We start from the raw sequence: 15,220 nt of genomic DNA on the forward strand, positions 1-15,220 counted from the left end.
AGGACCGCCTGCCCGTCCCCGAGGGGCACCCCTGGTCCCGGCGCAGCAGCCCACAGCCATCACCCTCCTTGGCCAGGGATGCAGCCTTGCCCACCGCAACCCGCCCGCGGCTCCGCGGCAGCTGCCAGCCGGACGGGAGTTCCCCGACTCCCACCGCGGCACTGGCCTCGTGGTACGGCCAGGGCAGACACACGTGGCCTGCAGCACCCCGGAATCGCAGGCCCTTTCGCTCCAGGAGGTGGCTGGTTTGGCTCTGGGATGCTCCCCTTTCTTAAAGCGGAGCAGACAGAAAAGTCAGGAACAGGCAGCGGGGGGACAAACCAACTAACGTAATGCTGAAGCAGCAGCTCCAAGCTCCTGGGTTAATATTTACTGCGGAAACTGCAGGAGCCGAGAGCACAGCGTGCGGCTCAGCTGCCGGAGAAGCGCGTTGGAAATCATGCATCGCATGCCGACGATGAAGGAGAGCTCTGAAACACCGGGAGGGGACGACAGGCGCCTACAAGCCGAAACGCGTACAGCTGCAGCTACGCAAGAGCTGGAATCCCACCGCCATCCGCGACAGCCGGAGGGATCGAACTGCTTGCAGAGAGAAACTCGGGCCGAGCAGAGGGTACACCGAGCGCCGGAGCCACAGCAACACCGTGGCGAACATGGGGAGGGAGCAGCTTCTAACCCAGATGCAGAAGGTGAAGGGCAGCAACCCAACAGGCATGAGGACTGGGATGGTTTTGTCTCCTGCATGGCCCAGCACATCCCTTCCTGCCACAGCCAATGTAACAAATGGCAAAAACCGTTCATGGGACACCGTTCAAATGAAAATCCAATGGAACACGCCAGGGGAAAGGGAGAAACATGCAGCATCCCTAAATGTAATGGGAGCAGCACGACAGCGCAGGCGGGCAGTCCGATCTGAATGCACCACCCAGGCAGAATCCATCCGCTTTTTGAACCGTCTGCAAAACTGAAAACAAGGGTCTCCTCCTAATTAGTGTTAATTTGTTAAAAGTTTCCAGACACTTTCAAAATGTGCCTTTGCGAGAATCACACCCCCCAACCCATCACCCCAAGGGCCCCAACAAAGGAATCCGCTCCTGATCACTGCCAGAGTCACGGTTTGGCTTCAGAGATGCTTCGCTTTTTCCTCCTTATTCCTCCTCCTCCTCCTCCTCCTCTTCCTCCTCCTCTTCCTCGTCGTCATCTTCATCGTGGCAGTGTGTGATTTCCTGAGGTGCCTGGGGGAAGAGGTTGGGCGGTTTGATCTCGCTGATGGAGCGGGTCAGTTGATGCCGCTTGTAGTCAGAATCTTTAAAATCCACCGAGGTGCGATTGCGCGTGGCCATCGGTGACTCCTTCTCGTTGATGTCGACGTGCGTGTGCTCCACCGTGGACTCGTGCGGCATCTGCACAAGTAAGAGAGAGCGGAGATGGCCAAGGGCGTCCCAGTCCCAGGGTGGCTCCCCGAGACACGGAGAGCGGATCCCAGAATGTGCCCCCTCAGCCGTGGTGCATCAAACGCCACCCGACCCTCCAAGGTGCCGTTCCCGGTGCTCGCAGGAGCGGTGACCAACACGAGCGCAGGCACCTTGGGGTCCCCCACCCGGGGTCTGCGACTCACCAGGACGTGGGCGGCTCTGAAGAGGTAGCTGAAGGGGTAGTAGAGGAGGTTGATGAAGGAGGCTGCATAGAGATCGGCGTAGCGCATCACCTGGCTGGCAAACAGGGTCTGCCGGGAGCCGCTGCGGAAGAGGCTCCCCATCATCCCGTAGCACATGTCCATGTCGTGGGTCACTTTCTACGAGCAAAAGGCAGGTTAGAGCCGGGGCCAGGCAGGCAGCAGCGCGGAGCCACGACAACACTGAAGCGGAGCGCGCCATGGGCTGGGGGCTACATGGAATCAGCAAGGATCTCCGGCAAGGATCTCCAGGAAGGCTTTCTGGGCTCGTAGCCCGCGGCATGAGAGCACAGCCGAGCCCCAGCTGACAGAGGGGAAGGCAGCAGCAGGCTCAGGGCCAGCTCCTGCCCAGCACTGGCTGAACCAGAGGTTACAGCCCGCCCCAGCGTGTGCCAGTGCCCCGCTCCGCAGCAGCGAGCACCGTCCGTCAGTGCTGCTGCGTGCGTGAGGGAAGGAGGGAAGGAGGAAACCCTATTCCAGACCAGGCTGCCTTTCCGGAGTGCCAGTGACACCAGTGAGCCGAGAAACTCCTCTGTTTGCGTCCGCAAAGATCCGCAAAGACAGAGGGCTTTGCCAAGCGGGCCGTGCCCACCCAAGGGCAGAGCAAAGCATTTCAGGGTTGAGCGGTGGGGTCGGGCGGTTCAAGCCCGTTGGGGATCCAAAAGGATGAAAAGGGATTTTCACGATTGGTACCTTAATGCGTCTCTGGATGGAGCTGATGTCAGGGCGTTCATTGCTGCTACTGTCCAGATGCCTAGTTACAGGCGAGAAGGTAAACACACGGTGTGAAAAGCCTTTCAGAACCAGATGCCGTGGGATGGGGGCTCGGGGGAGGGAGGCTGGTCTGGAGGGGAAGGTTGGTCTCGTGGGCAGAGCCCAGGCCTGAGTCAAAGCTCCGGCAGCAGTGCCGCTAACCCAACCCCGAGGTTCCGTCGGAGCCGCTCGGTAGCCGTCGCTAGGCTGGGAGAGGCAGCAGGAAAGCTGTCACTGTTTGAACACTCACTTGTATAGCTCGGCCAGGAAAATGTCCAGACTCTGCAGCTCTTCAAAAAGGGCTGGAAAAATCCAGAAAAGAAAGGGGAAAAAGGTAAGTTTAAACTGTTGACACGAAAGAGCAGAAAGCAAACCCCCATCCTGCCCCGCTCCCCTTGCACGGCAGGGGAGGGCCACTGCCTCGGGGAACGTGGCATCTCACGGCCACGGTGCAGGGAGAGGGCTCCGTCGCGCTCTCTGCCACCGGCAGAGCTTTGGGCTTGGTTTCTTGTTGCCCCTTTTGTTTCTGAGGCTGAACCTTCACAGCCCTCGCCAAAACCTTCCAACCAGCCACGGGGCAAACCTGCATAACCCCCAGACCTAGGCACACACCGAAGGGCAAACCTGGGAGAAAAGCAGTAGCGCTGGAGGATGGGAAACACACAGCTCTTGGGCAGCAGAGCAGCAGAGGGAGCGGGAGGAAGGAGGAGGAAGCGGCTGGTGAGCAGGGACTCCCTGCAGATGGGAGAGCAGTCATGGCTCAGGCATTACAGGGAGAATAACCCAGGCGCCTCATCAGCTTCACCAGAGAAGCCACAGCTCCTTAGGGGCAGAGGGAGAGGAGTTTTTGGGGGAGGGTTATGGATGAGGAACAACTCAGCCCCCACCCAGCTGCAGCTTCTCCCCATCCAAGTCAGCACTTGGCTGATCACGCGCAAGTGGCCCGGGAAAGGGCGCAAGGAAGCCCTGGGACCCCAAGGCCACCCACGGGGAGCGGCCCCAGCCCCTGCCACCCACACCCAGCCCTGGGAAAAAAGGACCGAAAGGAGAAGCGGCAAGGCAGGGTGACCTCTGCCCTGCACCCTACGCCCTGGCGATCTCAGGGGTGCAGCACCGGGCAGGCAGGAGCAAAGCCCGGCTTGGGCTTTCCCGGCTGCTGACCGCTTTTGTCCGTCCAGACGTGCAGCTCCTGCGCCAGCTCGGGGATCACCAGGAAGGTCCTCCAGCCCTGGCGCTTCTTGGATTTGAGGATGTCTCCAAAGATATGGTCTCCGATGTACAAGATATCCTTCCCCTTGGCTCCCAGCAGGTCACAGACGGTGTCTGAAGAGCCTGAGGGAAGAAGGGCATGGCTCAGAATGGGGAGCCACAGGAAGCGCCTGGCTCAGTTCAGAGGGGCAGGGTTAGGGTTGGAGCAGGGGCATCTTCTTCCCAGAAACCTCCGCTGCTAAATGTAGCTCTCCTGCCTGGCATGGCAGCACAGGGCACCCACCTGGGGGGAGTTCAACCCCGCCATGAATGGCAGCAGCAGAAAGGCCAAGCTGCCTGCCACCCCCTGCGAGAGTCAGGGAGCCCCGGGTGCCAGAGACAGCCCTCTGTGTCCACCCGCTGCCCTTCCCTGGCTCAGTGGACCCTCCACGTGTGGTCACGTTGCTGGCGGCACTGTAAGGACAGCTGGGAATGTTGCATGGGGCCGGCTGCAGCTCCCTCTCCACCACAAGCCCTGCAGTGCCATTTCCCAAACCCTCCGGACAGGAAGCAAAGGGCGTTGGAAGAGGACCGGGTCCATTGCTTCCCCACACCGGGCAGCAATGATGTCAGAGAGCTTCCAGTGCAGAGGCACGGTGGAATATGCTTTGGGAAATGCCAACTTGCCCAGCACCTGGCACAAGTCCTCACCCAAATGGAGCGGCTGAAGGCCACGAGGGCACGTCAGGGCCACTCCACAGGACAAAGAAGGGTTCTTGCCTCACCTCCCGAGTACACGATGCCGTGCTGCAGCGGGCCAGTGTAGGTACCGATCTTCAGCTTCCCGGTCACCTGAGGGAGGAGATCCTGCGTTAGTACACAACAGCTAATGGTCTGGACCCTTTTCTGTCCTTTACTCCATCTCTCTCTCACTCCCAGGCAGCCTAGAGGTGGATTTCCACATTCTTTTCCTACTGCCACCGGCAGCAGCTTAGGGAAGCCAGCCAAGCCTGGAGCTCTGCTGTGCCCCAGGTGACGGGGTTGCTCAGGAATCGCCGAGGGGAGAAGCCAGCCCACCATCCCTCGGGCAGGTCCTGTCCGCACACCGAGCTGCCCGTCACCGCTAAGAGACATAGGAGGAGCGCGAGCCCTTCCAGCTGCAGGGGCACCCTCCATATGCCACCCACCGTGTCCACCTGCCGCAGCACCGTGCCTTCCCCAAAAAAGAGGGGTTTCCGCGCATCCACCAGGATCAGGTCGAAGTAGGACTGCCACGGCCGATGGGCACTCCCGGGCTGCAGAGACAAACCCAGAATCAGGCACAACACAGTCAAACACAGGGACTTGAACTGGAGAGTCGTTGTCCACAGCCACAACCTCCTGATCCCGCTGCTCCACCAAAATCCCCCGGCTCGGACACACGCGACTTCACGGCTTTGGCCGAACGAGGCCAAACTCGTACGTTAGCCAAGCGTGGGAAAATGCCTGGACTCTATTCCACAGAGCACAGCCCGAAGGACACTGGGCACTCACCAGCCCTTTCTGCTCCAAGATCAAGACCACAGCAAGGAGTCTTTGGAGATACCAGTTGTGGCCATTTCCCATATTGTCAAAATTTTTCCCCTGGCCACCTTCTACCTTTAGCACACAACGTGAAAACACGTCTTTTGAGTGTGAGCTAGCTTCCCACTGGGAGACGGAGAAAGCAGTGCAAATTCAGCTCATAAGCCTCTCTCCAAAAGTTGCAGGGCTGAGCTTAGACCTCAGAAAACCAGAAAAAGCACGGCTCAAACTTTTGGAGTCACTATCAGGCACAATCAGCCATAAGCATTTCTGCTGTTTCATAAATTCCTTCCATCAAGTTTTTGGTTTTGTTTTTGTATTTTTTTTACAGCATAGTGCAAGATTTCTAAGAAACCTGGCTGCAAAATGGCACTGTTATCACTAAAATAATGTTATCATTCACACAGATTAACGTGTGAGACGAGATGATGCCTCTTTTCTCTTTGTTATACTGTATTTGCTTTGATCCCATTCAAACAGGACACAAACCAGCAAGTGTATTTTAACCAGATTAAAGCAACTAATCCCATGCAGCCGATGAATCAGGATTAAAATGCTTTCCAGCTACACAGATAATTAGGCACATCAATTCCCACTGGAACTGCAGTCTAGAAATCACATACCTTTGGTCCATGTGGAAAGTCAAACAAGTAAGTCATAATTTTCTGAAAGACAGAAGGAAAATATTCAAAGATGTGTTTTTAAATGTACGTTTATGTAGTTTATAAAAGCATACTTATCTGCTTTTATCTTTTTAAAGTTAGAGAACTCGTATTTTCAGGACTTACAGGACAGTCAGCACAAGATTTGGAGCCAAAATGGAATTTATAGTGACAGTAATTAAAATAGTAATTTTTATAATCAAAGAACACATTTGCCTCAGAAATCTGCACGCTGTCTCAGGTGCATCTTGCAAAGCTTTAAACAACGGCACATAAACCTTTGGATTTATATGCCATTTATGCAGTGTTGCAATACCCTGACATCTACCTGGTGTCAAAGTCAGCGCGTTCATTCCTACAGCACAGCAGACAACCTTCTGGCTCTCAGACCGCTCCAGGACCCTAGCTTTGGTGACCTGTCTGTACTCAGAACCACCTCACCCGAAAGGGAAGCTCTGCATTTTAAAGGATGCTGAAATCTAAAATGAGTCTCACTTTCTCTTTCAGCTTTTTAATTGCTGAGGGGCTGAGTGAGGCACAGAGGGACTTAAGCCAGGCCCGTACTAGGTCAGTAGCAGAACCAGGACTGCAAAAGACGACTCAAGACCTAAGCTGCATTCACCACCAAACCATCCTACACCTAGCTTAAACCCCACCCACCCTCCTCCAGAAGATGTCCCACCAGAACCCACACGAAGGGCTGGCTTTTGCTTATCCCGTTATACACCAGCACAACAGTTCAAGCAGCACTCACGTCTGTGTATTTATAGTCGCTGTTGGTGACGAGAAACACCTTCCCAACTTCATTCATGCGGCTGAGCAACAGCGGCAGCTTCCCCTGAAAGCCAAGGGACACGCAGGTTACACACAGAGTCATCGTGGGCAAAACGCTCAACTGTCACCAACCCCCCCAGCCGAAACCAAGCAAACCAAACCCCCAGGCAAGCGAACCCACGTGTTCTGCACCGGCCAGAAGCAGGAAAGCTCCTGCTCCCTTCCACGTAACACCCCTCCGGAGCGCGGCGCAGGGGAGGACGGCGAGGAGGGAGGGCTCAGCAGGGCTGCGGCGGCACCTCTGCCAAGCACAGTGCCCAGGCACCCTGTGCTGCTCCCACCAACCTGCTCCGTGCCAGGCACGCTGGAGCAGCTCCTCCAGCTCCAAGTCCCTCAGGCGAGCCACAGCATTATAATTCCAACCTCAAATTAGGGAGAATTTATTCCTGGGGCTATTTTTATTGAATCATAAATCTCAGTCCATTGCCAGAGTAGCTGATTACCCCACAGAACGGTTTCCTAAGAATTTTACAGGCATGTAACTAGAAACAAGGTTAACTGCTTTAAAGGGAGATTCTACCACAGAGCTCATCTAAACCAGAGGATAATTATTCTGTAGTGGTCCAGAGGGGCCTCGCGCACTGCAGGGGGGGCAAAAGCCAGGGAACCACTGGCGCTTGCTCCATCAGACGTGCTCAACGCACATACTGGGGCTATCAAGAGGCTGGAGATGTCGGTGAGTCTTTCAGGACCTTTCCCTCAGTTCCTCATGGTTAAATGCATGTAACTTTTTCCTGGGATGGCTAAGGAATACTTCCATCTAAAAAAATGCTCATCTCTGGCTTTTTAAAAAGCGGTCTGCTTGGGCGGAGAAAACACGAGCAGGGAACGCAGCTGCTTCCACCACCAAAAGAAACAACAGGAGCCTTGCCAGCGTCTTCACCTGTGTCCCGTGATGACTATTCCTCTGGCTTTGACGTTTTACGTAAAAAAAGGTGCACGTGGATAGGAAATCACATGGGTCACTGGCTCAGAATAAAGGCTGCATCCGAATTTTCCACTTTGTCTTTGGTTATTACAATAGAAATCACAGCATTATCTGTTTTGTGATTTAGTAAAGCAAATCAGCATGTTTATTTCTTGCCTGCTTACTCAGTACAGAATGTCACGTAGCACAAGTAAAGCAACTTCACACTTACATCTTTCACCACGTACTTTTCCAGATTCTCAAGGGTCTTTTCCTTGAGCGATCCCTGAAATAGAAACAACAGAACCCAGTGAGGTAATGGAAACTTATGATGTAAGAGACATCAAAGTAATGCCAACTTTCACACTTTAAAATGCTGTGAAAGTACAAACCAGGGCGAATCTGAACCAGTGACTCTAGAGATGAGAGGCTTTGAGTAGCAGGGACCATCACAAACTCTGTGATCCATCGATTCCCTCACCATGGTAAATAATCCACTTCAACAGCATTTTAACCCTTTCAGAAGGGAATACAATAGAAACAAACAAAAAATAGATTTGCCATACCAAACAAGACAGTCAACGACCTGTCTCCAACACTGACCATAATGCTTTACTCAAAGGCCAACTCCAACATGTATCACACAACACTGCATAAGGAAAGAGAAACAGATTCCTGACTTCTGCATGGCCAGAAGGACCACCACAAGGACAACTGTGAGCAGAGCTCTCCCGTGATGGTTCTCCATCCCACCCCAACGGACTTGTTGAATGAGGAAAAACAAGAAAAACAGGTCTTTAACGAGATGGTAATGCTCACAAAATTATATTCTAAATTCGTGCACAAGTCTGTGAAAAATATGAACTGCCTCTCCTCTCTAAACAGGGAAGATGCATGTCTCTGTTTAATGCAGGTACTTTTCAAACAACGTAAGATAGTACCAGTGTAAACCATTTACAGTAAAATGCTGTTTTAACAGTGAGGACAACGTACAAGTTGTGAACTGTAATTGCAAATACCCTCATGGCACCGTGTACTAAAACCTGTGAACTACAGTACAGAAATGGAACCTGGGCACAATAAAAAGGAATAGGAAGCCAAGACAGGTATGTTCCATGCTAGGAGAGCAGTCGAGATCTTGACTTACTCACATACAACTGCAATTTATTATTTGCTCACTAGGCGGCAAAGCAGGGCTCTTGCCCAAAAGAGGAATAACACATCTTAATTCATGAGTTACAAAGCAGTCCCTCTAACTCAGCTACAACTACAGACATCCCAAGGAGTTCGTGCGATCACCTTGTAATGAACCCAGTCAACAGCATCTCTGACATCCTGGAACATACTCCTGAAGGACATGAAGAGGTCTCCATCTTTAAACCCTGTTTCACAGCTGTGAGGAGAAAGAAGACAGAGGTTGCAGTGGCCAAGCGTAGCAGGTGAGGGAACACGTCACGGAGAGAGACAGTTCAAAATGTTGTCAGGAGCTTGCATTTTCATCTTACCATAATGGTTTCTTATTTATTAATCTGCTGCGGCTCAGACCTGAAAGAAGGCTACCACCAGACTTCACAGGATCTGCGTGTTACCCAAGAGCGTTTGTTTACAATTTTAAGATGCGAGTTCCTAACTATGGGCCTGTGCCTCCACAGCAGTACTACAGCTTGCTTTCTGTGACTGCAACTCTTATTTCTCCCCCAGAAGATGGAAAAAAGACAAGGACAGCGCAGTTTGCAGCCTTTTACAAAAGATGAATGGTACTGAGAAAGTAAGCAGAGTGCTGCTGTTTCTCCCTCTTTCCAAAGCTGAAGAAGGGGATGCCATGGAAATCAAGTAAATGTAACACTCGCTGCTGAAAGGAGGAATTACTGTGCTGAAGAGTTAGAGTTAACATGAGAAATTTCCTCTACAAAATACTGTGGAGGTATCTTTGAGACACCCATGAGAGTTTGCATCAGAAGAAATCAAGGAGGATTAAACAGAGCTATATTTATTATGCCAGCAATCATCACGCCTGTCCTGAGAAAAGGCACTTCACGTGATGGATTGTCAGCATAAACAGTTCCTCTGCTCCCAGGCAAAATCCCATTAAACTTTTGCCTTCCACTCACATAATACGCAAAGATGACCCATCACATGAGCCAGCAGCACAGCAGCAATTCACTTCTGCCCGTTCAAGCCACAGCTTGTATTTATACCCATTTGAAAGCTAGGTAAATACTCATGCAGCACAAACAGCCTTTTACCCCACGCTGTGCCCGAGCATTTCACCTTTAAGTGAACAAAGTCCTCGGTTATGACCTGATGGACTCATGGTAACTGGCTGAGGAAACTGAGCCTTCCAGTTACCAGTTCAAATGTGGCTCAAATGGACACGGGTTCAAAATGAGCTGTCGGGTGCCTGTAATGGCCCTGTAACAAGTGTGTAGTCTTAGAAGCTGGCCCAAATACCAGTGTCAGTCAGTATGGTTATACGGACACACCCTGTGAAGGAAACCCTCACACTGCTGTACACACAGGTTATCCCCTCACCACTGAATCTTCTTAATGTCAAAAGAGTAAGAGGCCTGAGCTTTTCCCCAATGAAACCACTTGAGGGGCCTCCACTGATATTAAGGACAGCCCCATCCGTGCTGCACTGGTCTTTATAATAACCACCGTGCTGTGCCGTCGGCACCTCGAACGGGAGGGAATACATACCTAGTGTACCGGTCACAGTTAGTAAAGAAATCCACTAAGCAAGCCAGCAGGTAGGTCTCTGCAAAGAAATAAAACAAGATTTTAAACCAAGGATAACATCACGTGGCCAGCTAACTTTAGGCCTGGGCCCAAAAGAAGAAAGTTCATGTAAAAAAAAAACAAAACCAAAACCAAAACCAGTTGAGTATGACATTAGCAAAGCTTTGCTGGCGTCAAAGGCACAGAAACAGGCCTGTGTTGGCTCAGGTCAGACTCACCTGGTAGATTGAATAACGTGTTCAGAATGTAAAACCTATCTGTGTCATCCCTCTGGATAAATTTATTTGGATACTGATCCCGTGTTTCAGGCCTGAGAATAGATAAGGTGGAGAAGAATGAAACCACAGAAAATAACGAGGATAAAACGTGCTGACCTGCAAAACACAGCTGTAGTGAGGTCCGTTAACTGGAGCCTGCTGTGCTTTAATCAACACGCAGCTTTCCCACGTGCACCGCGTCCACCAGCCTTCCGTCACCGTGCCGGCTGCGGCAGAGCGGGGCAGCGCGCCCTCATCGCTGAGTCGGCAACCGAGCAGAGCCACACAGGGCAACAGAGTGGTCGCAAGTCCACGGCTCGACCTTAAGCCCCATGCTGCTGGCTAGGAGGATGCCTTAAACCATCTGCACTTTCATTGTTTGCTTATCTTCAACTTTCCCCCACTTCCCATGTGTTGCTTTACACTCCCCCGAGCAGCTTCCAGCAGGGGAGTGCAGGGCTGTGCTGCGGGAGGCTCGCCCAGGGCGCTCTGCAATTAATCAGCAGGGTGGTGATGACTACAGTCAGTTAATTATTCTGGTTTCCTTCATTTCTGGAGCTTCTGAAGATCACCTCTGGCTGAAAGTGGAACTTGAGTGCACATGTAAGAGCTTTTTCTAAATTCTGGCTTCCTGAGGCAAGGATGCACAGGCCTGCAGTGACAAGGCCTATCACCTTGGGGGCGCTGAGCTGGCCCACGCTTGCCTTCCATGGGCCGATGCTGTGTCTGGGACCCTCAAGGCATCCCCAGTTAATCCTGGAGCTGTAGGGACACTGATACAGCATCTCTTGTTAGTGGAGTCCCCGTGACTCCTTAGACAATGGGTGCCCTGAGGATCAGCCACACATAAAGTCAAAAAGAATAGCCAAGAGCCGGCACTCACCCTCTGAGGAAATTAAAGCCATGTGCACACACCAGGAGGTTCCCATAGGCATCAACTTTCAACAGGTTTCCATAGTGGGTATCAAACACCAGGCCTCTGTTAAGAAAGCGATTGAAGAGATGAAGAAGCGAGGCCATTAAGCGCTGACCATTTTAATAGCAGTTCTTCCCAAATCAGCTCTAGAACAGCTCGCTCGCTTGGCGTGGGGCATCAGAACAGAGTCGCTGTTACACAGATGGGGTCCCTACTGCCCCTTTCACCTGGCTGCAGGTGAGCACCAAGAGCCCTGCACTGCCAGGCGAAAGGTACAGTCGATCGGCTCTCCAGAGACTCGAAAGCAGAACTGTTCATCCCGGCAGAGGCTTGGCTCTGCACGTACCAGGGAAGACATGGGCCTCTTCCACAGGCTCACAAATCTGACACCTGTGTTTGTGGTTCCCTGCCAGCCCTGCTGGGCTGCAAGGAAGGGCGAGGGGTGGTAAAGGTATTTCTTCCCTCTTCCTCATCGCTCCATCACCGACAGAGCCAGGTGAGGCACACAACCATTGCACAAAATGCTTTGGGCATTCCCGGTTCCAATTCCAGCAAAACTCTGTAGCTTGCATCTGGAGAACGTGGCCTTCCCACAGAGACATCCCTCCTGTCCCCTCCCTGGCATGAAGGCAGTGGGGTTAATGGAGTCTTCAGCAGAGGTTTGTGAAGGGCTACTGCCCTGCTACGGGCATGGGCGCACCCAGCAGCATCTGGGCGTAAAACATGCTGGGAGGGAAGGAAGGAGGCTGCTGGACTGAAGGCTGGAGCACAGAGTCAACAGACCCTCTGGGCCAGTCTTTCATAGAGTCTCCAAAAGAGTCAAAAGGGCAAAATCCAGCAAAGGCACAAGTGGAAACAACTTAAAGGTGCAGAGTTGGATCAAAAGCTTTGTTTAAAACAAGCAATGTCCTTTACCTCTGCTACCAAAAGACAAAATGTAAGAATTTAGTAACTTTGCACCATTAATTTTGCTTTCAGGGTTTGATTCATCTAGACAAGTGAACTGGATCGGTCCCACTTTTACGGTTGCTTAATGTCAGGTTAATTTTCAGGATGTCTTATGCACCAGGACATTACTTCATTAAAATAAATAAAGAAAAATGTTCTGAGACATTCTATCAGCCTCATGGGCAGTAACGACTCCTTCTCCTCTTGATTTTGATTTAACCCCCAATCCAATCGTGCCTCTGCTGACTTTGCTGTGAAAGGTTATTTTCGGACCATGTTTTCAGCTGGCCTCTTTTCTTGCACTCTCCCTCTTTGCTGGCATGGACTCACGTGTGCAAAGGCCCTCCACATACCGGAGCGGTCCGCTCCCTTCCCCATGATCTGTGGACAACCACAGGCACAACTCTGAAAACCTGGCCTCACGTGTCCTCTGTGAACTTTACAGAACAAATATTCAAGGCCTCGAGCAGGTTGGGTCGGAATCTGTTAGTCATTTACCTGGTAGGGAATGCAGGATCATACACAAAATTGAGCAGCTCATGAGGGTATCCAATGGAAACTAATCTTTCTACGGTCAGGTCAAATCCAAGAGATTCGTATTCGGGGGATTTATACACTGTACCAAGATGAGATTTCAGTTAGAAAATTTGAAAACAGCTTGGGGGTTAAACAAGAAGGCAGTTAAAAGTAGCGTACCCGCTCGCCCTCCTCCCTCCTCCGCATCACACGCTCCCTTCTCCGCTCCTGCCCTTCGCTGCCTCGGGTCCCCCAGCCCCGAGCCACAGTGGAATTAGCTCACGCTCCAGGACTGCAGCCGAGAGGAGCAGCAGTTTAGGTTTCAGCAGCAGAGTGCACCAGATGAAATATCCATCAGTCTATCCCAGCTCTCTGAAGCAGGAAGAACGCATTTCAGACTGCAGCTCCCCTCCCTGCAATCCCCTTAGGCAGATGCAGGAACGCTCCCCGTTCCACCTGCTCAGACTGGGTTTTGGTTTGCTGTGTTTCCGCAAAGCCGATGAAGAAACCAATAAATTTTGGGAACATGTGTATTCATGGTTATAAAGCCCGAAATTCATCACTGCTGTGCTACTGCTACTGCTCTGGATAGAATCCCAAAGCTTAGTACGGACTCCAGGTTGCATCTCAGGGGAATTTATGTTTGCTGCAGACTGCTAGCTTGGAGGTAGAGCTGTCACGTTAACATACGATTTGTTTGTTAATAATACCATATGGCACTGTAAAAATCTGTTAGCTATTACCCTTGTGTGTCAAAATGCTACTCTCTTAAGCAAGCTTACTGTTCTTACATTTCAGGGGAGCTGCTCATCTGTGACACACACCTTAGCTCAATGCAAAGAAATGGGCTTGTTCAACCAAGTCATTCCGACCATCAGGCCTGTTTTCTTCCTGCAAATGACCTTCCCATGTACTGGAAAGGAACTGCTTAATCAAACCATTAAACTACCGTTGAAAAGGAAATCGCTGTTTTTCTCTGACAGCGTGTTTACACTTGCTGCAGGTCGATGTCTTAAACTGGTCCTAAGTTGTAGCAAGGTCAAACACAACCCTCGACTGCAATGAGGGTGACCATGGGCTCAATGGCCCAGCTGTCTCAAACACCTGAGTACTTCAAATTTAGTTGAGTAAAATACAAAAAATGTGCAAGTTACTCAGTAAGCTCATTAGAAGAGAGACCGCTTTTCCTGAGAGAGATCTAGCACATCTGTGGGACTCACAATATATATTAATACACATCGTCTATACTGCCCAGGTAATCACTGCCATATATATACTGTGGAATACAGAAGCTCAGTCTGAGAGGAGAAAACAAACACATAAAATACTACAAAAATACTAAAAAGGTAAGGACTATAGAAGAAATGCAAGTGTCAAAGGACTTAGATTACAGTAACCATGACAGAGGGCTCCTGTATCTCTTAATAATCTAAAAAGCAGCAGAATCCCAAGAGTTAATTTTCCCCATTGAACTAAACCCATTAAAAATGGTAATAAGCAAACTGTAATGTTCTTGAACAGATAAGTAGAATCAATAAAACAGTTATCAAAATCTTTAAGCATGATTATACCAATGACAAACATCAACGACATGATACAACATTCAATGCACGTAGTCTTTTCTGTCCTCTAGGAAAGGAAGGGTTGATGGAGCTATAGATAGGAATAAGCAATCAAAATCTACAGCTAATGAAGAAAGCAGTGACTGACAAGGCAATTCTAGGGAGTGAGCTAGAGCTGGAGGGAGCAAAAGGCAGTTAAGTGATGAAAGACATTGTGAGAGTGACACCAGAATATCAACTGGAAAAGGGAAATCCTCTGATGCAGGACAGTAAAGGCACTTCCCAGGGAAAATGGTAATAAAGATACCTGCACATACTCCCAGTAGGTGAAAGCACTACAAAGCTCCCCATTATGGGAAGCAGCCTCCAGTTCCCCACTCTGTCCATGAAGCTGCTGTACTCCTCCTCATTAGCTTCCAAGGAATTGACCATGTCACCAACTTATCCATAAAACACCACTCCCAAAACATTTCTCCAAGAAAACGCTACTCTTTCTGAACTCACCAACCATGGTGATGCTGCCCAGACACTAAGCATCTCAAGAAGCAAGTTGGCCTCTCCTCTGGACAAGCAGATGTGGTTCATGAACAGCTCTAGCAGAACCTCTCCAGGGAAACTGTCGGTCTTTGTTGGACAACCTGTGTGTCTTGTTAACCCACCACCAGAAAATGGCTGTGGGGGGACACGTGGCCAGCTGCTC

General features: G+C 50.9%; 1 protein-coding gene across 1 annotated transcript in view; it reads right to left on the reverse strand.

The window, feature by feature from the left end:
- Positions 1-26: 26 nt before the first annotated feature.
- NT5C2 (5'-nucleotidase, cytosolic II) overlaps positions 27-15,220 on the reverse strand; it is a 40,011-nt gene continuing 24,817 nt past the window's right edge. The window contains exons 3-17 of the mRNA XM_010160266.1: positions 12,941-13,058; positions 11,462-11,557; positions 10,540-10,631; positions 10,283-10,340; positions 8,882-8,975; positions 7,815-7,868; positions 6,596-6,679; positions 5,803-5,844; positions 4,804-4,911; positions 4,402-4,468; positions 3,590-3,760; positions 2,679-2,730; positions 2,369-2,429; positions 1,619-1,795; positions 27-1,403 (exon numbers count right to left, since the gene is read on the reverse strand). Of these exons, the coding sequence (XP_010158568.1) occupies positions 1,149-1,403; positions 1,619-1,795; positions 2,369-2,429; positions 2,679-2,730; positions 3,590-3,760; positions 4,402-4,468; positions 4,804-4,911; positions 5,803-5,844; positions 6,596-6,679; positions 7,815-7,868; positions 8,882-8,975; positions 10,283-10,340; positions 10,540-10,631; positions 11,462-11,557; positions 12,941-13,058 (1,529 nt within the window). The 3' untranslated portion in view covers positions 27-1,148. The remainder of the gene's footprint in view (positions 1,404-1,618; positions 1,796-2,368; positions 2,430-2,678; positions 2,731-3,589; positions 3,761-4,401; positions 4,469-4,803; positions 4,912-5,802; positions 5,845-6,595; positions 6,680-7,814; positions 7,869-8,881; positions 8,976-10,282; positions 10,341-10,539; positions 10,632-11,461; positions 11,558-12,940; positions 13,059-15,220) is intronic.

This window comes from Eurypyga helias, unplaced genomic scaffold, assembly GCF_000690775.1.
Source record: "Eurypyga helias isolate BGI_N326 unplaced genomic scaffold, ASM69077v1 scaffold16471, whole genome shotgun sequence".
NCBI classification, from domain to species: Eukaryota; Metazoa; Chordata; class Aves; order Eurypygiformes; family Eurypygidae; genus Eurypyga; species Eurypyga helias.